Source organism: Nelumbo lutea, chromosome 3 (genome assembly GCF_056320005.1).
Source record: "Nelumbo lutea isolate HS-2025 chromosome 3, American lotus-T2T, whole genome shotgun sequence".
Lineage (NCBI taxonomy): Eukaryota > Viridiplantae > Streptophyta > Magnoliopsida > Proteales > Nelumbonaceae > Nelumbo > Nelumbo lutea.
In genome coordinates, this window is record NC_142686.1 from 94413709 (window position 1) to 94438859 (window position 25151).

General features: G+C 37.8%; 1 protein-coding gene across 4 annotated transcripts; it reads left to right on the top strand.

Annotated features, from left to right (window-relative positions):
* Window positions 1-3872: 3872 nt before the first annotated feature.
* On the top strand, window positions 3873-23468 carry LOC148866956 (uncharacterized). 4 transcript variants are annotated; one of them, XM_088978594.1, is made up of 4 exons: window positions 3873-4158; window positions 4946-5013; window positions 15286-15416; window positions 22810-23468. In XM_088978594.1, the coding sequence occupies exons 1-4, from the start codon at window positions 3954-3956 to the stop codon at window positions 23327-23329; spliced, it is 924 nt and encodes a 307-aa protein (XP_088834720.1). In that variant the 5' UTR covers window positions 3873-3953; the 3' UTR covers window positions 23330-23468. The 4 variants fall into 4 exon arrangements, with proteins under 4 accessions (XP_088834720.1, XP_088834721.1, XP_088834722.1 ...); XM_088978595.1 differs by having other exon boundaries at window positions 22816-23468; XM_088978596.1 differs by having other exon boundaries at window positions 3875-4158; window positions 15301-15416.
* Window positions 23469-25151: the final 1683 nt, after the last annotated feature.

Below are 25151 nucleotides of genomic sequence, written 5' to 3' on the forward strand. Positions count from 1 at the left end.
AATAAAGAATTAGGATAACAAAAATCAATCATCAAGTGATAAGGCTGATACTAAAGTCAAACCAAGTGATCATAGTTGTCAAAAAGAAAGAAAGAAAGAAACACACAAGAAAAAAAAAAGAGAAACAAAAGAATCAATGACTTCTTCTAGGATGGTGCCACTTTATTGTTTGCGTGATAGTTGCATTTGCCTACTAAGGCTTGGGATGATACTACACCTTCTAGGCAAAGGTATTGCACTACATCAACTTCGACCTCAACCAAAGTTCCAACAACAAAATTTCCTCCCCCAACCTCTTTCCCTTAACAAAAACCTCTAAGTGCTTCTTTTTCTCTCTTAATTCAGTAGCTCGCTACCTCCAACAAAGAGAGGCATCTGTTAGCACCTGATTTTTGCTCAGTCCCTTTTTTACCCATTTCCTACATTTCGGATTCTTAATTGAACCACATCAATCTCTTTAAAACATGCCAAAACCTTAGGAAAACAATTTTTAGCTAAAATGCCCATAGATCCTTTGTTAAATCTACATGACTCACTTTCAATAGTCTTGATTGTGCCACATCACAATTTTGATCCCCAATCAAAGTCCATCACATGAAACAAAATCCTTAAACAACTAATCATACAAAATTTTAGCATAAATTCCTTGATTTAGCTAATCATCCATCAGAGATTTCGTTTCGACGTGTCTGACTCTACGATGCTTCTCGAGCCTAAAACCTACGATTTGTACATGCCTAACATGATCAAACCCTCCCAACAACCTCATAATCCCAATCCATACCTATCCACCAAATTTCATCCAAAATTCTCACATTTGACCACCATCAAGATTAGATTTTATTTTAGAAAATCTTGTTGATCCAAATTTATCAGTCATAGATCTCCATTACCCTAGCTTCATTTGACCAAACAAACATCACCACTGTGTTTAAAGACCAAAAAAATCATAGCACGACAAATTTCACGTCCTAATTCACCCGTTTGACTATTAAACTAGAAAGATACCATTTCGATGCAGTAGATTGAATCGCCACATTAGCTATCCTAATCTAGGATCTCAAGAGGGTGGGGACTGATGCCAGCTTACTTAACCCCATTAAAACACTTAGACTAATGAATTGGAGCCTAATAGACTTAAAAAGCTCAAAATACCAAACATACCCCTATTTGAAACTAAGAGAGGGGAAAACTACATTCAAAAGTTCATCAAATTTACATTTTTTGCCACTGTTAACCCCAAATATGGGGCTGCAACATCTGGCATGCCCAAGCTCTCATTGGACGCATGAAATCCATAAAAAAACCTTTCAAGCTCGAAAAAATTTGTTGCACAAAGAAGGAAGGGTTAATTACAGGCCCTTTTCTCTAAAAAATCTTTGCCTATTTTAATAAAAGAACTCTACTGAATCACAAACACTATAATTAGGTGAATTTCAAACCCATTTCTCAGCTTGGGGGAGGGGAAAAGAGAAGAGCATTGTCCCAGCCTTTGCAACGCATCCATTTCACATAAAATCTCAAAGTCCTTGAAGTTCAAGCCTTAAATTTGCTTCCCCTATTTTCTAGATTGGAGATTTAAAGTTAGAAACACTCATTCCAACTCGATAGCTCGCCCAAGCTTCATTTGAAGTTTTTCTAACTACATTTTTCATTCCACTATATTTTTTCCTAAGTTTAAATTCATAAATCTCTATCTTTAGTGTTTTGAGTTACTTGAGGTCCCGAAACCATGGAAAACTTGCATTTCCAATTTTATCCATATTGAGAAAAAGAGGTAGAGAGGCAAGGGTCTTAGGAAAATCAATACCTAAGACCTGATAACACCACCTCAAATCAATTATGGGTAAAGTTGAGAGTGTTTTCATCTGATTTCTGGAGCTTTGAGCAACCACTTTCATTGGTGTTTTGTTAGAATTTGAGACTGAACAACTCCCATATTGGATGCTTTAGCAGCTTGGAAAGAGGGGTGCCTAACACCTTCCTTCTTCTAATCCTTCTAGATTTAGAATATATTGATTCGGTGCCATTCCCATGGAGAATGGAGTCACTAAAAGCAAGTAAATTGATTTTTCAGATCTAAAAATGAGGGCCCGTTTCCTCTAAAAATGGGTGGTGACTCCATTTCGTTGAGACGACCATGAGCTTCTTGGAGCTCACAATAGCTAAATAGTAGAGTACAGTTTGTCAATTAGCTAAACAGTAGAGGTAGTTTAAGAAAATTTCCCTTTTAGTAACAAGGGAAATAGAATACAAAATTTAAAACAACCTAGAATTTAAAATGTCTAAATAAAATACAAAATTATAGAAAATGGAATGAAAATTTTAAAATCAATAAAAAATGAAACTACTTTTTTATTAGGGTAGTGGGTAGTTGGTTTAAGCATCCAAGATAAATGAGCCACCTATGATATTATAATTAAATAATAAAAATTTTAAAATGTGATAAACAACAACAATAACAATAATAATAATAATGAGTCATCCAAAGGGACACTTTGTGGGATTCAACTTCATATTGTACTTTTTAACCTATCAAAAGTTTCATCAAGGTTAGCAACATGTTGGCTTGCTTTGAGGTTTTTCACAACCATATCATCAACATAAGCATTGACATTTTGGCCAATTTGCTCTTTAAATATTTTATTCACCACTCTACTATATAGCCTCGGTGTTCTTTAGTTCGAAAGGCATCACTTTGTAGCAGTAAGTCCCGTACTTAGTGATGAAAGATGTTTTTGCCTCATCACCGAGGTGTATCATTATTTGATTATAACTTAAAAAGGCATCCATAAAGCTCAGGACTTCATATCTCGTTGTGGCATCGACTAAGTGATTTATTCTTAGCAAGGGAAAGTTGTTTTTAGGGCAATCCTTGTTGAGATATGTGAAGTCAATGTATATCTGTCATTTCCCATTACCTTTCTCTTAATCATGACATTAGATAGCTATTTAGGATAATGTACTTCTCTAATGAAGTTGGTGTTGAGTAACATGTCCACCTTCTCTCTGACTGCTTTCCAACACTTCGGTACAAAGTTCTTATTCTTTTGTCGAACCGACTTATAGTTTGGGTCGAGTCTCAGCCTATGAGTAATGACCAATAGGTCAATTCCTGGCATATCAACGATAGGCCAAGGGGTCCATGCTCAGCCCACATGTTGCCACCCCTATTAGCAATGTGACTCTCCCCGAAGAAAAGGGAAAATCTATGAAACTGAAAATACATAGCGTATGTTTGGTTCTTTGTGCATTCATTAGAAAAACGCCACCACATCAATGCTACATAGGTATTGGCGTGTGCTGTGTATGAAACCACTATGCGTCAATGTTTATCTAATAAACATTGAATAACATAAACACTTGGATTTATGTGCTTAAGGCATTTGGGGAAATGTTAAATTATTGTTTCCCCCAATGCCTAGACATTTATTGAAACGAAATTTTATGCGATGCACTTCAACCTAAGGTGGAAAATAACTTGATGAGATGTTGAAACACCCATAAAATGCCCAATCAAACAATAAATGCAATAGACGTTTAAAGTAGCATTTTCCAAATAATCATTTAAAATAGTATTTTTCAAATAAAAAACACAATGGTACAATCTGATTGGTGACTTTTTTTTATGATGCCAAATGATTTTGGTTGTAATTTTTTCCGATATCATCATGTATAGCATAGTCGAACACATACACATGAGCATTAAAAATCCCTAAAATACAGGGGCACGAATGCAAAAACCCCAAAAACCAGGGTAGGTTGGGACTTGGGAGTCGGGCTTAGTCCAATTGGATGACCCGTTTTCACCCGTACCGTATTATTGAACGAAGGAGTGAAACCGATAAAAGCAGGAATTATGCAGGAGGAAACTGGAAACCATGAATATGGCGAAACGTTAAAAAGGATTCATTTGACAACAAAGAAACAAAGATGGATTGATTTTTAATTTAATGAATTTTATTAACCTTTGTTTCCATTGGCGTGAGCAAGATTACCAATTACCAAAGTGTTATCGCAAATTTCCACTGTCCAAAAGGGGGCGTTGGATAATGAGTTCTCACCAGGGTGGGAATTTAACGTTGGATGAATCCCTCACGTTTGATGAAGTCTCCAAGCTATTCTCTCTGCCCATCACAGAGGCTGCTAACATTCTCGGTAAGGCGGTAACCCTCTTCCCCCCCACCCCCTCCTCCCTTTGTGTATTTCTCTCTCTCCAAGCGTAATTCAGTTTGTCATTTGTTAACTAAGCGCCCGCTGAGTCTCAATTTTGCGTGGATTTCTGTGGGAGTTGAGCTTTTCTCTTTTGTGATGGGGTTGTTTCTCTTTGTTGGTTGAGTGTTTACATTGGATTGTGCATAGTTGATTTTGGTGGGTCAGAGAGTTTCAGACTTTCTTCTGCTTTTGCGTGAGAGCTCTAGACTAAACGTTCACATAGTTTGCGTGAGAGCTTAATTTCTGTGGGAATTAAGCTTTTCTCTTTTGTGATGGAGTTGTTTCTCTTTGTTGGTTGAATGTTTACATAGATTGTGTGTAGTTGATTTCTTATCCCATGGTATTTAACTGGTAGTATCGTGCATTAAACTAATTAATGAGTTCAGTATGTTTAACCTTTATATATTTATTATCTCCATTCGATTATTCTCTTGACTTCAACTGTTAAGCTATCCAGCGAAAATCAATATGGGTGTTTGACATATTGTTTTATTATTCACCTGGAGAATGTTTACATGTATGCTTGCCAAAACATGTTTTTAGTTCCTTGCATAATGCTTGAGCTTGCTCCTGTCCCTTCTGGATGATATGTTTTACTTCCAGTTATGGTTAATTATATGCTTACTTGTCATTTTTACTTGATGTAAGTAAGACTTCTGCAGTCTTGATCTGGTTTTATGTGGGTGTAATTTTCAAGAAACTATTTCATTATGTAACTTTCATGTTCCAGGTGTTTGTAGCAGTGTTCTGAAGAAGATATGCCGTGATAATGGTCTCATCAGGTGGCCATATCGTAAGGTAGGCTTCTGATCATCAATACATATTCTTGTAACTTGTAAGTTCATTCATTACTTGTGGGAAACATTATTTCTTTGTTGCTTTGTCCTGTCTATTTCTAATTTATTGTATAAATGTCAGAAATAACTTGTATGCTCATACTTCATTCATCTACTTGTGGGAAACATTATTTGTTTGTTGCTTTGTCCTTTCTGTCTCTAATTCACTGTATGGATGCTGAAAATATCTTTGGCTTCCATACGTTTCTTCTTGACTTTTGTTCATTTTTATTTTGTATATGCTTATCAATCCTACATTCACATGAATGTTCATCTATATATAACATGCTAATCCATACGTCCATGGAATATATTCATGCAGGTTGCATGACTGTATCCACTACTTGGGTAGTCTATTTGTCTTAAATTGTCATGATGGTTTGTATGAGATTCCACAAGGAGTGCTAGGCTTGTTCCATATGCTTGCATATCATGTAAACTGAATCATAGAACTGCTTTTGGCATGCAGGATGATATCCAGTGATTGCTTAGCCTCAATTGATTCAATTGCTTTCTACAAAATTACACATCGTCGGGGGCCTGATGTTTATTTCACTGTTTCACATAATATGTTTAATTCAAACAAATAATAAATAAATAAATAACTCATAAAAGGCTTCTCAACATATGCTTGGCTTGTAAGTTGTAGAAATGGTCACTGTTTAGTCACTCTGTACAAGCTGGCCTTTTATATGATACTGGACTCTGCTGTCATATGTAATCCTTGTCAGCAAGATAGGTTCTTCAGGAAAATGATAAAGCATGACATGACTGAGAAATTTATACTCCTTGTGTACCTTTTTTTCTTTTGATATAATTTTTTTTTATCTATAAGAAAGGTACCTTTCAAAGCAGGGCAGGTTGTTATCAGTTATCCATGGTGACCTATGGATGCAGTCTGTGGAAAGGAATATGCAGAGTGTTTCGAATGTTGCTACAGTAACCCAAACTAGGAAGAGAAGGAAGAAGAAGAGGAAGAAGAAGAGAAGAAGAAGAAGGAAAAGAAGGGTCTGTCGAAATCTGATGATTATCCCATTCAGTCGACCCCCTTAATATTCATTAGATTCTAATCACATTTACAAAGACTAAATTGCCCTTACTTAAGTGTGGGGCAGAGTGTCTCTAATGAAACTGCCACATAAGCAAATCACTTAACAAACATAAGATGACTAAACTACCCCTATTCGGCTCACTTTAACACTCCCCCTCAAGTTGGAGAATATATGTCATATAATCCCAGCTTGTTACATAGATAGTTCACTTTCCCTGAGCTTAGAGATTTTGTAAACAAATCTGCCCACTGATCATTCGAGCCCACATGTTCTGTGTTTATCTCTCCAGCAAGAACTTTCTCTCTCACAAAGTGGCAATCAACCTCTATGTGCTTTGTTTTCTCATGAAAGACAGGATTGGATGAGATATGGAGTGCAGCTTGATTGTCACAGTACAATCTCATAGGTTTATCCATGTGAAACCCAATTTGTTGTAGGAGATCCCTCAAGTACACTAATTCACAGGTAGTGTGTGCCATGGCCCTATACTTGGCTTCAACACTGCTTCTGGCCACAACCGTTTGCTTTTTACTCTTCCACGTCACAAGGTTTCCTCCAAGAAATGTGCAATAGCCTGTAGTAGATCCCTGCCCAGTCTGCATCTGTATACCCAACTACTTTAAGTTTTCCTCCTGGTTTATACAATAGCCCACGGCCTGGAGCTCCTTTTAGATATCTTACAATTCTAAGAACTGCATCCCAGTGAGGTATACGAGGGTTTTGCATGAATTGACTCACCAGACTGACTGCAAAGGAGATGCCGAGTCTCGTGATAGTCAGATAGTTCAGCTTCCCCACTAGTCGTCTATGCCTTTCGGGATCTTCAAATACTTCTTCTATATCACTGCCCAACTTAACATTTGGTTCCATATGTGTCTCAGCCGGTTTTACACTTAACAGTCCTGTTTCTTCTAGTAGATCAAGAACATATTTTCTTTGGCACAGATTTGCACATTGTTTTGACCTGGCAACTTCTATTCCCAAGAAATACTTTAATATTCCAAGGTCTTTTGTTTGAAAATGATTTTGCAGAAATACTTTTAGTTTGTCAATCCCCAATTTATCACTGCTAGTAATGACAATATCATCCACATAGACCACTAATAAGATCTTCCCAACTTCTGAGTCATAACTGAACACTGAGTGATCAACCTGTCATTGCTTCATTCCAAAACTCTTCACCACTTCCCTGAACTTCCCGAACCAAGCACGTGGCGAATGTTTCAACCCATAAATTGCATTCTTCAGTCTGCACACCTTACCATCTTCCCCCTGAGCAACAAACCCAGGTGGCTGCTTCATATATACCTCCTCCACCAGATCACCATGGAGGAAGGCATTTTTTATGTCAAGCTGAAATAGAGGCCAATCATACATAACAGCCAGGGAAATTAGTACACGAACAAAGCCAATCTTAGCCACCGGAGAGAATGTCTCCATGTAGTCCACTCCATACAACTGCGAGTAACCTTTAGCAACAAGTCTGCCCTTCAAACGCTCCACACGACCATCTGGCAAATATTTCACAATATACACCCATTTACAGCCCACAATATGCTTACCAAGTGGGAGAGTAGTAAGTTCTCATGTTTGAGTATGTTGAAGAGCAGAAAGTTCTTCCTCCATTGCTTGCCGCCATCCAGGTAAAATAAGAGCTTTTTGGACATTGTTAGGTATGGAAATAGAGGACAAAAGTGAAACAAACTAGCGATGTGAGGTAGAAAGACGAGATAATGAAACAAAATTGGAAATGAGATGGAGGGTAGACTTGCGTTTATCTTTCCGTAAGGAAATGGGTAGGTCAAGGTCTGAAGGTTCAGCAATAGGAGCCATGAGAGGATCCGCAGATGAGGTAGAAGCTGGAGGAGGGGCCGGTGTCGTTCGACGTGTATACACTTGCCGGATCGGTGGTCGTTCGGTGGTGATCTGCACTGGATGAGGTAATGAGTCTACTCCAACAACAACATCTGGAATTGGATCACTGACAGGAAGAGGAAGAGGAAGTAAGGGTGGAGACTAAGGTGCTTCAGGTCTTGAGAAGAAGGGAACGGACTAAAAAAAGGTGACATTAGGGCAGACATAGCACTTTCGGGTAATGAGATTATAACACTTGTACCATTTTTTAGTCCGAGAGTAGCCAAGGAAGACACATTTAATTGAGCGTGCATCTAGCTTGTCTATTCTAGCACTCAGATTGTGGACAAAGCACACACAACCAAAGACACGAGAGTTAATGGAAATGGAGATAAAGTGGGAAACAAGATAGAGAAGGGGGACCGACCGCGAAGAATGAAAGAGGGCATCCGATTAATGAGAAAACATGAAGTGAGTACAACATCACTCCAAAACCGTTTAGGAACATTCATGTGATGAAGAATAGACCGAGCAGTTTCAAGAAGCTGACGGTTCTTCCGTTCAACTACCCCATTTTGTTGAGGAGTGAATGCACATGAAGTCTGATGAATAATACCATGCTGTTCTAAATACTGTTGAAATGAAATAAGAAAGTATTCATGACCATTATCTGAACGGAGAACTTTGATTGGAACACCAAATTGTGTGCATATTTCAGCATGGAATTTTTGAAAAGTGGAAAATAATTCACTTCTTTCTTTCATTAAGTAAATCCATGTCATTCTTGAACAATCATCAATAAAGGAGACAAAATACTTGTGCCCATTATAAGACTCTATTTTGATTGGACCCCAAATATCTTAGTGAACCAAAGAAAAAGGACTCAACAAACGACTCTCAACTCTTGGACTGAAGGACACATGACGATGTTTCCCAAACTGAGATGACTCACATTGCAAAACTGACAAATGACTCAAAGACGGAACCAATATCTAGAGAGCCTTGAGAGATGGATGTCCCAGTCGGCAATGCCATTGTAGAGGAGTAAGTGAAGTCTGAAGAGCAATCGAAGATCCACCACTGTCAAGATAATACAATCCACCAGCTTCATGCCCCCTACCAATCTTCTTCCCCGTCGCGAGATCCTGAAAAACACAAGTGGAAGGAAAGAAAGTAACATAACAGTTAAGAGCTTTGGTTATTTTACTAACAGACATAAGATTGAATGGAAACTTAGGTACATATAAAACAGATGATAAGGGCAGAGAAGCCATGTCAACATTACCAACACCACAGATGGGAGATGAGGACCCATTGGCGAGTGTAACAGTTTGTGGTGTGGAGGTTTCAGAAAGAGAAGAGAACACACCTAGAGTCCCAGTCATGTGATCAGAGGCTCCAGAGTCAATAATCCAGGGAGAGGTTTTAGATGACATGCAAGCAATACCTGAGTGGGCAAGTGTGGCAGTGGTATGCTGTGAAGTGGTTTGAAGGAACCGCTCATACTCATCAAGCGGTACACTCACCATCTCCCTCCCAGAAGTAGATGTAGATGTGGGAGGAGTTCGGTTTGCCTGTTTACTGTCACTGATATTAACCTTACCTGCTACAGCATGATTAGCCCATTTAGAGGGAGGGCCATGTAGGTTATAAGAGAAATTCACTGTGTGTCATTCCCTGCTACAATGAATACACTTCCTTGCAGAGTTATTCTTCCCTCTACCACGGCTTCCCCCTGAGTCACGACCACCCCAACCGATCATGGAACTGCCATGGCCTCCTCGGGAAGCATGTCCTCCCCCTCTTGTACTGTGTCCACTTCCTCTAGCTGTCACAAGTGCTGATCTATCAGACTGTGTGGGATTCTCTGTCTGCCCCAAAGAAATTCTACGAAGCCGTGAGAATACTTCCTTAAGTGTAGGAAGGGTAGAGCTCCCAATATTTGGGCTCTAACTGGTTCATACTCCGATTTCAGCCCCACCAAGAATCTTGTAACATCTAGTTGTTCCCTTTGCTATTGCTGAACTTTAATATCTAGAGTGAGGGGATGATAGACATTGAGTTCATTCCTTATATTCTTCATGCAGGCATAGTTACTCTTCTAGTGTTTTGTTTCCTTGTTGCAAATCAAAGTACTTCTGATAAAGTTGATATACTTTTGTTGTATTATCTTGTCTAGAATACAACTTCTTAGCATGTTCCCATATATCCTTAGCCGTATCAAGAAACATGAAGTTGACACTAATTTTGGGTTCCATACTGTTCCATAGCCAAGTCATGATTTGAGCATCTTCTTGTTCCCAATCATCAAACCCTGGAGAGTCAGCCGATGGTTTATCATCTTTTACATGCTTCACTTTCCTCTTTGCCTCGAGGAAAACTTCCACTGATTTAGCCCATGGAACATAGTTCTCCCCATTCAGTTTAATTGAGGTCATCTGCACACCTAGGTAGTCAGGGGAAACTACCACACTAGGTTTCTGATCATTATTCCCATCTCCTATTGCTGCCATTGTATTCTTTCACAGTTGCCTCTAACCTGAATTCTCAGCTACAAGTTGACAACTGTTGTTCAAAGTTTGATGTTCCAGCACCTATAGCAGCCCCTAAACACAATAGTGGGTACACACGCCTTGTTCTTGTTCACACTACTGCTGATTTCACAACACCACGAACCACATAAGCATCAATTTAACACTCACTAATCACATGTAAACCCTCTTACAACCACTCAATAAAGATTGTGCACCACAAGCACCACAACATAGTCAAACCTGTTACACCCAGTTCAGACTAGTTTAACCCTTTTAAGAGGGCATTACACAACCACAAGGAGCTTGGCTAGGTCACTGCATTACACCTTACACCACTCGGCCACTTACAGCAGCCCTAACACCACTCAACAACTTACAGCAGCCCCTACACCATTCGGCTATTGTACACACAGCCCGTTCTAGGGCAACAATGAACCTAGTTCTCTAGGTTCTGATCAGTACTAACAGATTCTTGAAGGGTTTCTACCCAGAAATACCAGCAACACAAGAAGAAGAGATAACCGACCTTCCTTTGAGAGTCTCAACCAACCATTCACTGCTGAAGTCACTTTTCTTGATGAAGAAGATTATGTGCAGCAGAGAGAGACGAGCTGTGATGTTTCAGACCTAGGGCGAACCAGTTCTCTCCATTGACTGACCAGAAGTGAAGGAAGAAGGGTCACGAACACTGCTGAGATGCTTTACGAACTGAAGTAGGTTAGGAACATGGCTCTGATACCATGTTTCGAATGCTGCTACAGTAACCCGAACTAGGAAGAGAAGGAAGAAGAAGAAGAGGAAGAAGAAGAGAAGAAGAAGGAAAAGAAGGGTCTGTCGAAATCTGATGGTTATCCCATTCAGTCGATCCCTTTAATAGTCATTAGATTCTAATCACATTTACAAAGACTAAACTGCCCTTACTTAAGTGTGGGGCAGAGTGTCTCTAATGAAACTGCCACATAAGCAAATCACTTAACAAACATAAGATGACTAAACTACCCTTATTCGGCTCACTTTAATACAGAGCTTCAAACCTTTTTAGAAGGGGAGTTGGACTTAAAGTTGGGAATGGGAGAAGAATTAAGTTCTGGTTGGATCCCGGACTGGGGAGAATTCCCTTAGGCTGTTTTTGGCTTGAAGGAAAAAGTAGGGAAAGGAAAGGTTTCCCTTTCTTTCCCTTCCTTTCTCTACCTTTTCCTTCAAACCAAACATAGCCTTAAGGATCCGTTTCCCACCCTGTTCAGTTTGACAGAAGACAAAGAAGCCTTGGTAGCGGATACATTTGTGATAAGGGATAATGCTATTTGCTGGGCTCCAGCCTTTAGAAGGGACGTCAATGACTGGGAGATTCAGCAGGTGGGAAATCTCCTAGTTTTGCTCCAGTCTCAGGTTTTGAATATGCAATCCAAGGATTCTCTAGTGTGGAAATGGAACAGAAGTGGGGAGTTTTCAGTTAAATCCTTCTACAGCGCCATAAGGGGAGGTTTTGAAGCCCTCTTCCCAAGCCAGGCCATTTGGGGGACAGTGGCACTCTCAAAAGTAAAGTTTTTTGTATGGGGGGCAGCTCTAGAGAAGTGTTTCACCAAAGAGATGTTGGTGAAAAAAGGTTTTAACTGCAGTGACCTGAGGTGCAGCTTCTGTGGTGTGGATACAGAATCAGTCAACCATCTGTTTTTACATTGCAACTTTGCCTCAAAGATCTGGAGCCACTTCTTAAGTGGTCTGAGGTTAAGCTGGTGTATGCCAGCCTCAGTTAAAACCTGCCTGGAGGCTTGGCAGATCCGAGGGATGACTAAGAAAGAGAAGATTTACTGGTCTTCTATTCCCTTAGCAATTATGTGGGCGGTTTGGACAGAAAGGAACAGCAGGGTCTTAGATCTTAAAACCTCTCTACTGAACCTGAAGTCATCAACATGGCTTTAGGTTGTGTGAGAAGTTGGTTGTCTATACTTACTGACTTTAAAGAGGTTACTTCTAATTGTAATTTTTTGAGGATGACCTTTTTTTGAGGTCCTTCTGATTTGGTGTGGACTTGGCAGATCCGAGGGATGACTAAGAAAGGGAAGATTTACTGGTCTTCCATTCCCTTATTATGTGGGCGGTTTGGACAGAAAGGAACAGCAGGGTCTTTGATCTTACAACCTCTACTGAAGCTGAAGTCATCAATGCGGCTTTAGGTTGTGTTAGAAGTTGGTTGTCTATACTTGCTGACTTTTAAAGAGGTTACTTCTGATTGTAATTTTTTGAGGTCCTTCTGATTCGGTGTTTACAGCTTCTCTTTGTACAAATAACCTTTTGCATCAATACAGTTATACTTTACCTTTGCTCAAAAAAAAAAAAAAATCAGTTAGCCATGGCGAGCCTGCAAAATTAGTATTCCTTTTAAAGTGGAATTACTAAATAAGTTCCATTAGAGCAAACCAACAAGTTCCAAAAGTATTTTTTGTTGAGGCCACCCTTCAAACCATAAACACTTGTGGTAGGCTTCAAGGGAAACCAAAAGCTGGTGTTTTTCCCTACATATGTGCATTCTTTGTCTCAAGAGTGGAGAATGCAGAAATAACCTATTATTATCCTGTCAATTTTCAGCCCACATTTGGAATAACTTATCCTCACTGTTTGAGATCTCTTGGAATGCACCAAGTACCATGAAACTTTTCTTACTTTCCCAAACTTCTCACACAAAAAAAGAAGGAAGGTATTATGGCAATGTAGAATGTACAAGACATGCTACCAGTTGGTTTATTTGGGGCGAGAGAAATACAAGAATCTTTGAGGATAAAGAGAAAAACATGTATACTTTGATTGTCTTCATCAAGGTGAGAATAGTTCATTGGGTTTTAGCTAGTTGAGAGTTTAAAGTGGTATCAATGAATGATCTGATAAGAAGTTGACATATAACTGCTGATGTTTCAGGTGGGAGACAGAAAAGAGTTGAGAATTGGAACTCCCTCCCCCTGCCCAAAGTGGGCGGATTAAAACTGAATTTTGATGGCTGCATCCTTATAATCCGGGATAATCAGGTGTTGTTGGGTACTAAGGGATGGAGAAGATAGAATACTATACTTCTCAGCTTCTCTGGGCCAGCAGGGATTACTTCTTAAGAGCTGGACTACTGGCTATAGTTCATGGTTTAAAACTGGTAGTATCAAACAACTGGAGAAACATAATAGTGGAGAGGGACTGCCAAGTGGTTATTTCATGGTTGATTTCAGAAAGTGTAGTCCCATGGAAATACAAGTTGTCAGTTAGAGAAGCTTTGTTGTTGGGAAGAACATCTGAATTACTTGTTCAGATGATTCTGAGGACTGGAAATGAACTTGCAGATGGACTTGCCAAAGCAGGAGTTGTAAGGCAAAGTTTGGTTTGGGGTTGTCCAGGATCTGGGGCTGAATTACAACTGTTTTTTCATGGAAAAGAGAGATTTTTTTTTGGGAGAAGGTAAATTAATATTCATTAATCTCAAAAAATCCCTGTAGAACAAGAAGCTGTACATAGGGAGCTAAAAGAAAAACTGCCCCTGCAGTGCTAACATAACAAACCATTATTTTTACAATAGGATTTTCTATATACAAAATATGTACTGTGACTTCTTCCTTTGAATGACATATGAATGGCCAGCTTTGAATGCAGTCTTCCCACTAACATAATAAACCATTACTTTTATGACAGCTTGATGCTGTTCTGTAATTTCCTGCTATACACTACAGACAGCATGGTTTGTTTTTGATATATATTATATATATTTCATTGTGCTATCTATTAAGAAATTAATATTCTACATGATCAAAATCTTAGTTATAATCCTTTTAAAATTCTAATGACATAAGAACCCAACAATGTTCATCTTAAAGTTTGTAAATAAAGTAGAAAAAGAAAGGGAAAAAAGGAAGAAAAAGGTTAGGAAACCTGTCTTACACAGTAGAAAGCAAGGAGAAAGTAGAAGGAAGAAGAAAAGTCAGTTTCAAGGATGAAATACGAACTATTTATCCCTACCTCTCGACCTGCACTGTAGCATTGTTCATTAAACATGTGAAAACAAAATGCCCCTGTTAAGTGATTCTTAACAGGGGAATACCATAATACATCAAATGACTAAAATGCCCTTGTGGGACAACATTTCAACAGTTCAAATTAAATTGAATGATTAATAGTTTCCAAATATGGATATTCACTACCTTGACTGATGCCTTTTACCAACCTGCAATAAATAAGAAATACCAACAATTATGAGTTGGCTTCATGCCTTCTAAAGTCACCTAGGATATCTGCTCATCAACATTCGTAGCTGTTAATGCCTGAAGAAAAAGTTCCATGGATGATACATTGGAAGGAAAATATAAAGAGAAACATTTAAACATGAAAATCCATCTTTCTTTCATCAAACAGCTGGATTCTTTTGCATCACAATAAACATATTAACATCTCCTTTCAGTCAATACTAACCATGCTCCACACAACCTGGATATCTATACCAGTCTGAGGGTACAGGATATTCTCAGTGAAGTTTCTTCCTTTTTTGTTGCAGTATTTTTCTTTTTCTTTTGATACGTGTATTTATAATTGATCAAACGAAATGCCTACCTTTAGATTTTCTCTTTTCCAATCTGGCATACCTCACTTTATAATTATTAGTACTTACAACATTGTAAACCATTCACACAATTTGCATATCACCCTGATCACTTTTAATTGGTCTCCTTTAATATGGTTAGACAAAATTTAATATTCTGTACACTTACACATTCAAATTACCCTGCAACCTGCATGATGTGATTGTGACACATTATATAGTTTCTATCTGGAAAGAGTATCGAAGAAATTAAAAAGGATGCTGCTAGAGAAAGAAACAGGGAGCTTGCTCAGTTGTCAAAGGCTGCAAGACAGAAGAATGAATCAGCAAGTTCTATTCTATCATCAACCTTGTAAGTTGGGTTCCCTTTAAATTTGGACTTGGTGTCATAAAAATGGTCTTTCCATTTGCAAATAATATCTATTTAACAAACATAGTTGGAAATGTATAAATGTAATGTGATACTAGTGCAAGCATGGGGCATGTTTCCCAAGGAGAAAATGGACTGGATTTTTCTTACCCAGGAAAAAGGATAAGAACTTAACCAGGTTTGCAATGTAACAACACACATGTAACATCTTTTCTTTTTTTGCTTTTTGGGATTGTTATCAGGATATTTTATATGCAGAGAAAAGATGGGGAAAAGAAATGAGAAATGAAAATAGAAATAAAAATAAATTACTCAAGGAAGGTTCACCCTCATTACAGAAAAATTAAATTTTTGCAACAATGCCTTATTTCTATTGCAATATAAGTAACCTTGAGAGACTTCATTTCAACAGTTTCCCTTAACAAGATTAAGTTACTACATTAGCGATTTAAAAACCATGAAGAAGAGCAAGCACCTTGGCCTTTTGGAGTCATGTCTAACCACTACTAAACAAGGCACTGCTTTGGAGTATAAATGCTGGAGAGAACACCATAGTTCATTTTGATCTTATTCTCACTTCAAGGAATACATTTTTTGATCGATTGAAGGAATAAATTTTGTAGGGCTAGACAGATGAAAATGAATAGTAGTCCATCAACGACACTTGATTTAGTTTTGTCAATGTTATGAAATGTTGTACCACTCAGTAAGGTTTTGAATTAATAGGTAGAGACATAGAATTAATCTAATGTTCTTCAAATTTTTGTTATTTTTCCTTCATAAGTAGGTATTTACCTCAAAAACTCAATAAAGCCTTATCTATATTCCCCACATTATACAACTGAATATGCAAATCCTGTTTTGCTATTCTTAATCATATTAATGTTTTCATAAACTTGATGCATACATGAAAGATAAATTACAAGAGAAGACTACCAGATAATTTTCTGAAGAAGCTTTCCAGTGGGACCTAAATGGCTTTCATGCAACCCACTGCCCTGGCTTCCACCGGGGAAGCCCTAACTACTCCCTGAAGAGGGTTACCCTTTTTTTCTGATGAGCATAGAAGGTCAATCTTCTTGATAGTGCAGGGTCAGCATAGAAGACTTTATGTTTCTTTTCCGTATTTCTTGTTATTTTCAGTTTAGGCTGATTTAAAGAATTTGTCTAGAGTCTGATTTTAATCTTAGTAATTACTTCCTCGCAGAAAGTGTCATAAAATCAGTCATTGATACTAAGAGAGCTGTTATTCTTTAGTAGTTTTGAAACTGGTTGATTCTCTTTTAGATAGTGTCTTATGCATCTGTCTTGGGTTGGGGTCAATATTGTCATACCCAGACCAGACCTACTGATTGGTCCATTCAGACTGGGTCCCAAAACTGGATTTTGAAATGCATGGTTCTCTGAAATGTTGACTTGGTCAAAGGTTATTAATAACCATACTAACAGGTGTTATGGTATTTAATTTTTTTTATAGGTAAAAGTTCATTAAGAATTCGTTATCAGCAAAAAGATAAATATCTGTTACAAGCATCCCAAGGGGAGGTGTCAGGTGCAGCATCACACTTTAAAAGAAAAAAAACAGCACAAAAATTACAACTGGGCCCAATACAACTGATCCCTAGTTACTCCTTGCTTGGCTAGAGTCAGCAAATACATTAGCCTCCCTTCCCACCATAATTTACAAGGCGCCAAGGCGAGGTTAGGCAGTAGGGGGGGGGGGGTACCTTGTCGCCTAGTCGCCTAGGTGGTGGATTTTTTTTATGTTAAAAACATTGATCCTAGGGTAGTTCCCTAGGTACCATAACTATCTTTCCTTAATAATTATTCATAATTCTCATAAGAAAATTATAAGGTTCATATTAAAGTATAGAAAATCAACATATTCATGAGAAGAAAAGGAAGAAGGAAAATAAAATTAAAAAAATATAGGGGCTGATCCCTTTTTGTTATAGGAAAAGAAGAAAAGAAAAAGTATTGGTAGTAGTAGTACAAGAAGAAAAAGAATATATGGAAGAAGAAAATGTACTGATTAGATGAAATTTGAAGTTCTTCCTTACTTATTGATTCAGGTTTTGAAGTCTTTGAGGGTTCAATACAGCATTTAGCAATGTTTGTGTTGATTAAACTCTAATAAATAAGAAAATAATTAAAATAAACTAGTATATAAACATACAAAATGATTATTTTAATTTAATAATGTCTATTTTATAATTATAGTCTCAAAAAAGAATGAACAAAATAGTATTTTAAAGTAGAAAGTAAAAAACTGCTTGGCGATTAAGCGAGGCGAGCCTCAAAGGGTGCCTTGTCGCCTTGACAACTATGCTTCCCACCCATTGTATAGTCAAATTCAAATGTTGTGTTACCCATTTGAATTTCTTCATTTCATTTCTGTAATACCATATCACTGAGTCTAGATCTCTAAGCCAACCCACCACCACCTTGGAGTCCCCTTCCATCACCAAATTCTCCAAGTCTATCTCCCTTGCAATCTGTACACCTTGTAGGACTGCATACAGTTCAGCCCTTAGGGAGTCTCCATTCCCCATCGGTCCTGAGTAGAGTGCTCTTAGATTCCCATCTTTGTCTCTTATGGTCCCTCCAATTCCAGAAAGGCTTGGGTTTCCCTGATTGCTCCCATCATAGTTAAGTTCATAAAGCCTTCAATGGGATGTGTCCAAACCAACCGTGCTTTAGTCTTCTGCATTGAGCTAGAAGCTACTGAAAACTAATTCCTCCAAATGTCATCAAAGGGGAAATGTCTGAATAATTCCATAGTTTGTAGCCAATGTATAGTTCTGGTCATTACACAATCCATAATTTGTTGTTTGCTTCTCTCCTTCTCTTGGAAGATTCTGGCATTTCTTTCTTCTCATAATGTCCAAACCACTGCTGCTCTAGTGCACCTTCATATTCTTCCCCTTTTGTTTGGCCAAGCAAGTGTAGATAGATCAAATAACATCTTAATCTCCATTGGGCATTGGCATATTCCACCTCCACCCAAACAAAGAGAAAAATCACTCCCAAATTTCTATAGCAGATGAGGAAATGAGTAAGTGATAGCAAGATTCACCATCTGATTTACAAAGAGTGCACCAATTCCAGGAAATACACAAAAAAGGCCTTTTCTTTTGCAAGTAATCCTAAGTGTTAATTTTTCCATATACCCTTTCCCAACAGAAAGCCTTAATTTTAGGGGGAATTGGCTGAAACAAAACTTCTTCTAAGGAAAGGACTGAGAGGAAGGGGACTGGCAAAGAGCTTTAAAAAAAAAGGCACAAGAGAAGAATAATTTAGGGTTTGGACACCAATGTCTCCTATCTGGTTTCGAAAGCTCTAGGCTGACTTTATCAAGAAGTAGAAGCTTTGACAAACAGGTAGCTTCTTCATACCTCAACCCCCTTTGAAACCCAAAATCCCAATTGTGACCCATGGGTTAAATAGGATGGACTAGAAAACTCAAAATTACCTTATTTTTGTACAAGGAAATGGAATACAAGGAAGGAAACAAGTCCTTTAAGGGTCGGTCACCAAACCAAGTGTCTTCCCAAGAACGAATCAAGTTACCTGAGCAAACATCATACCTGATAAAATAGTTTTGCAGTATATATTATTTACTTGTACTATTTTTGAGATGTTTTTATTTATTTTTTTTTACATTTTTTCTTTGAGAAAGTTGAGTGGTTTCTAGACATTCTGACCATTTGACCCCTGTACCACTAGCTTTAGTGGGTGAACATCTGGTCTAGTTTTAACAATACTGGTTGGAATCTTGGAGCCTCTTTTAAGGCACAAGTGGGCTTTGAGGTTCTTTTTCACAAGGTCTACAATCTTATGGGGTTTATGGAGTGAGAGAAATGCAAGGATCTTTGAGAACAAAGAATTGGATGCAAATTCCTTAATTGTACCAATGATTCATTGAGTCTTAAATAGTGATGAATTCAAAGGGGTTCACAATTGAAAAGTTATTGAGAGATTGGCAAACTGTGGTTGCATTTCAGATGAGAAACCAGCAAAGATTAGTAGGAGATGCATCTGAAGAAGGAAAGCTGAAACTACATTTTGATGGTTGCAACTTGGGCAGCCCTGGTGCTTTTAGGAATAGATGGAGTGGTGAGGGATGAAAACAACATCCTACTCAGCTTTTCTGGATCAATTTGTCTAGGCAACTCCTTAAAAGCTGAACTAATGGCTCTTGTGCAGGGACTGATGCTGATCTCCATGTAAGATTGGACAAATATTGTTGTGGAAGGAGATTGTGATTTTGTTATCTCTTGGATGAATTCGGCAGGGGACATACTTGCATATATAGGGGTCTAGTATGACAAGTGTAGGCATTTAAACATACCATAGACAGCTTGTTCCAATGGGTTCCTAGGATTGCAAATGCTTCGGCTGATACACAAAATTTGGGGTGACAAGGGAAAGCCTGGTATTAGGGATGGCAAATTTCCCCATCCTCGATGGGTACTTGACTTCCCCAATCCGATGGGTTGGGGATGGGGATTGCTTTGGCGGGGTAGGGACGGGGGCTGGGATTAATAGGGATCCCTGACCAGGGTCAGGCTCGGGGATGGGGAATGAGGCCCCCGTCGGGGATCGGGGATGGAGGACAATTTTTATCCCTGACGGGGATCAGGGTCGGGGACGGGGAATATGATCCCCACCCTGAACCTGCCCCGTTGCCATTCCTAGCTGGTATGAGGAGGGCTGGGATTGGATATGTATAGTGATTGGTTTGTTGCCTTCCTCTTGTCCAGCTTTGTTTGGTCTTGTTCATTTCTCTCCTATCCAGTCCAGTGATTTAAAAGGCGCGCCTGAGGCACATTTTGGGGTATGCACCTCGCCAGGTCCTAGGCGCACTGGTGTGCCTAGGTGTGCGCCTGATGCACCTTGCGCCTCAGCCCAGGCGTGTGCCTTTTTAAATTTTTGTGCTTTTTTTCTATTTTTTGAGTCTAACGGCTGGGCCGGGGGCTCCGCCCCCGGACCCCCAACTTCACTCTCTCACCAAAGCTCTGAGAACCCCCTATTTGCTAATGTTGTTCATTCATTCATTGCAATAAAATTTCTTCTTAAAAGGCAATGAAAGTTATAAAATCATTATTTTTTATGTGAGAAATAAGAATTTCAGACCCTAAAATAGACTTGTTTGGGCTTGCCTCGAGGGGTGTGGTACAAAGGCGACTCATAGAATCAAGAATGCAATATGTTTTACATCACATTAGCTACTTGAAGCAATGCAATTAAGGAGAAAAAGTGATTGTGGGTTTTGCATGCTTGAAAATGCTTTATATGTTTGCTTTTATTTTTTAAATTTCATTTGAATACGCTTTACATGTTATGTTTATGTATTTTAATTTTAGATAATAGGTTTTCTAAAACGTTTATTTTAAAATTTAAGTTTATATTATTTATTAACATTATGTTTAATATTTTTTGAATTTAAATTTTTTTTGGCATTTTCTTTGAATTTTCTGACTTTTTTTTTGATTTTTTAGTTTTTTTTTTGTAATTTTGCACCTTTCTTAAAAAGGCGTGCACCTCGCCTTGCGTCTTTTTTGCACCTTGTGCTTTTAAAACACTGATCCAGCCTTTTGAGTAGTATGATATTTGAAATGAATTTGATGTTATTTATAGAAAAAGGAGTGGGCTTTGAGGCTATTGTATCTTTCTTTCTTCTGTTTGTATCCTTTATCTCTTTCTTGATAATTTTTTCAATAAAGTTGTTTGTTATCGACCAAAAAATATTTGTCTTAGTAATTGCTGAAATTCTGTATTTTGGTAAGATGCTACTGGTAGTTCTCATACTTCCTTTTTGTAGTCAACCATGGCATTTTTTTTTAATGTAGTTTGAGGTTGTATTTTGTATTTTGCTCCTCTGAAGAGACTTTGCTATCAAAGATGTTTCATTCCTTTCCAGCCAAATGGTCCAGAAAATAGTGAAAAGATTTTCCGAGCCTTTTCAATTTCTACCTGGAGAATTATTTACTTAAAATTTAAGTTATACTGAAGAGAAGATTTTTTTCCTGATCTGTAAACAAACAATTTTATTAGGATATTAAAAGAATATTGTACAGCTATATTGTGCCTTGCACCCCTTATAGGCTAGCTTCCTACCTACTGTCAAATTAAAATGTATATTTGCAACTGGTCTCCCAATCTAGCCAAGGCATTGGCCATGATTAAAGAGAACATGTTAGGTTTCATCACTCTACTTGCAGCCACAATTTGATGTGCCAATAGTTAATTGTTTGGTTTGATTTTGGTGTCATTAAGAAAGATTATTCAATTATCCATTCTTCACATCCAAGATCATGCAATTAGGACATGAATTGAACAAGTCATGACTCATTCTTGTCCAGTTGATGAATCTTGACGAGATTCCTTTTTTTTTTGTTTATTTTGTGTTTCGAATTATTAAATCTAGTAATTTTAGGATTTATTTGTTTCAGAAGTTGATTCCTTGTTAGAAATTCGTGTCAAATCTGTTATTGATTAACAAGTCAAGTTTAAGAAGGTTTTTAGGAGTTCTAGTTAGTTTTAAAGTCAGTCTATAGGCATGATTCAGAGAGTGATTAGGAGTAGGAGTGATCATGGCCTGAATTTCTAATAAGGAAATTCTAGTAAAAAACCTTGGCTAAAGAAGCATTGGTTATTGATTTCTATTGAGATAAAAGAAGGTTTTTAAGGAGTTCTAGTAATTGATTAAAGAAGCATTCATTATCAATTCCAGCACTCAGCAGATGCCTTGGTGAAAGAATCAAAGAAGATAGCCTGTGAAAAGGGAAATGGAAAAAAAGTGAAATGAAAAACAGAAACAAGGGAGACAATGACCAAACTCCAAGATCGCATATAAAATTTTAAAATTAGTCTGTAATTTTTCTAGGAATTCAGAAAATCTGGGTATTTTGGTTCTGTTAATGCTGACATTGTTAAAAACTTAGATATCTGACTCCAGGTTTTACTGAATCCTGAATATTCCACGAGCCTAAACTAAACTAAACTAAACTGTCATTTTAAGATTCAAAGCAGTTCCTTGAAACCCCAAAGAAGCAGGGTGTCCTCTTTTACTTAGTTTTTTTTTTTTTTTCATTTTTTAAAGACTAAATAATTATACCTACAATTACTTTTTCTTCTGAAACCTTATGATGAGTGTACTTCGTGAGCATCCTGAGTATTGATCTCTCTTGAGAAACAGGTCTCTCCCTTGACAAGATTGATCTGTACAACAATTTATTCCTTGAATAGATTCTGCTATTAGGGGCTTCATGGAGAACATTATGCCCAGGAAGCTTAATAAATGGCATAATTTCTGTTTTATTCTCATTTGTTATCAATTCCTCCCTTCCTCTTTGTGATTCTTTCCTGTTAGTTTCAGTGGCTCCCAACTTCAAAACAAAATGTCAAACTCTTCACAGCAGCAGGGAAGTGGTGTTCAAAATATACGGCCGCAGCATCTGCAGAATCCAAGCTTGACAAAAGGAATTCCAGACCATGTGGATGAATTCAAGTATGGGTTCCCAACAGATGGCTTATCAACCATCTCTGTCAAATGGTGGGGAAGCAGCAGCCCGGATGGTACTGAGGATGATGTCTTTGGGGATGAAACTGACCAAGAAGACAAACAACAATCCCCAGAAAAAGCTGATTCTGGTTGCCTAACAACTGAGGAAAAGAAGCCAGATAAAGGAACTGGGGAGAACGAAATTGGTCCTCAAGGCACAGGCTTGCTGTCATCTGTGAGAAAAAGAGCTGCACAAGAAGGACGAGAAGCACTTAAGCTTGGTTACTGCAGGAACACGGGGGCATACAAACTGGCTAGGAGAGAGGAAATATTGCTCCTGAAAGTATTTGGATCATCCTTGCCAAATCATTATACAACTAGCTCTTGATCATTGTGCATGGATGGTTTGTCATTTGTAAGCTCCTTGTTATCAAAGTTAAGCCTCGATAAAAGAACACAACTTTGTTGTGGGTACTTTGTTATCAAGTTAAGCCTTAATAAATAATACATGAACTTCTGCTACTGCATTGGATATGTCCACTATTCTTGGTCGGAGTGAACTCTTTCTTGAGCGTCCCCCGAAGTCTTGATAAGTCACAACATGCATTTCGAGAGTTACCCGAGTCTGGGTCTGCTACCCTCAAGCCTACGTACCAGACTCTACAACCACACATCAGGAAGATATTACTTGTCATTCATGAGGAGTTCCCCCTTGTGGGTAGCAGATCCGAGCTCCAGTTTTCCTATAAAAACAAAGGAATTCAATTTCGTAGGGAAGAGATACAGGTTTTCCAAGACAACAGTCAAGCATGGAGTGGAGTTATTAGAACACAGGATTTGTCAAAGGAAAAGTGAAACAGTTGAAACTGATAATATAAGGAAGTAATGAAACGTTATTTAAAATAAATAATCTTTATTTTAGTAATTTGTTACAAAAGTAATTTAGTAATTTAATAATAAATTACTACTAATTGTTTTATAAAATAATTATTTTTCATGTTATTCGTTTGTAAATGTTACTTAAATATTTAGAATACTTGAATATTAATAAATATATAAAATTAGGTTGTAGTCATAATTAAATTAATCTATAGATTAATCTTTTAAGTCATAATTAAATTAATCTAAGCCCGAGATTGAAGTTTAAGACTTCAGGTTGGGTTTTAGTTGATTTTCAACCTGACCCAACCCTCTAAGCTGCACCCCTAAGTAATGTTCAAAATATCGATACACCCGATATATTGGTAGAGGCATATTGGGCAGTATCAGTAGTTTTTTTAGTTTTTTTTTTCAAATTCGGTTCAGAGGGACCGGTTTAAGGTTTGTCCACCCCTGAACCAGTCAAAACCTTGCTACACCCTTTGTAGGGGTGTATAAGGAAATATTTTGAACCTTGCCCCTAAGAGCAATGTGACATTTATAATTAGATTGAACCAAACTAAGCACAATCCATACATGCATTATTTTTGGGTTTTTAGCTATTTTTAGATAAGAATTATTAATATTTAACCCGAGAGAGTTATGGGGGATGGGCAGCCCCCATTGTGTAGCTTAATGAACCAAAAATATAAAATATCTTGAGTTGGATTTTTATAATGTATTAATAATTTCATAGGTTGCCTAGCCCAGCCCAGCCTACACCCCAGGCAATATTTGTTTAGGTTTGGGACAAGGACATGTTTGCTCGTGTTAATTATAAAAGTATGATTTTTTTATAAATTAAAATTTTTATTTAATTTTAGTTTATTATAAAAAATATATAAAAGTATCTATCTATATATTAATACAAAACTTGTTATGTGTAGGGTTGGTGTAGATTTGAGCTAGACTAGTTTAAAAGAAAATAGTTGCTTGAGCTCGAAAATTTGTAGGTCTAACTGGGTTTGAGGTAAGCATAAGGCTTCGTTTGGTGTGTCTTTCCGTGTGGGCTATTGGCTTTTTAGAAGTTTGGCTTTTCATTCTTTCTTTGTTTGGTTGGGAGAAGATCATTCAACTGAAAGACCATGCCCCGAAAAGACGTGAGAAGCTTGATTTGAACTCATTTCGAGAAGCTAGAAATGGAGCTTCTCGCATTTTTCGCTTGCTCAACTCATCTTTGAGTGGTGTAAAAGCCCATTAGGTGCCATTTGGTAGGTCTTTTTTCAAAGATTTGACAACCAAAATACGTAGTGAGCTTTTACATAATGATCTTGGCAGCCCAAAGATCATTT

Bases quoted from the DNA above. Each gene is read 5' to 3' on its own strand.
- LOC148866956 (XM_088978594.1), top strand. From the start codon at position 3,954: ATGAATTTTATTAACCTTTGTTTCCATTGGCGTGAGCAAGATTACCAA. The intron at 4,159-4,945 runs GTAAGGCGGTAA...TTCATGTTCCAG, and splicing joins AGAGGCTGCTAACATTCTCG to GTGTTTGTAGCAGTGTTCTG. The intron at 15,417-22,809 runs GTAAGTTGGGTT...CTTTCCTGTTAG, and splicing joins TCTATTCTATCATCAACCTT to TTTCAGTGGCTCCCAACTTC.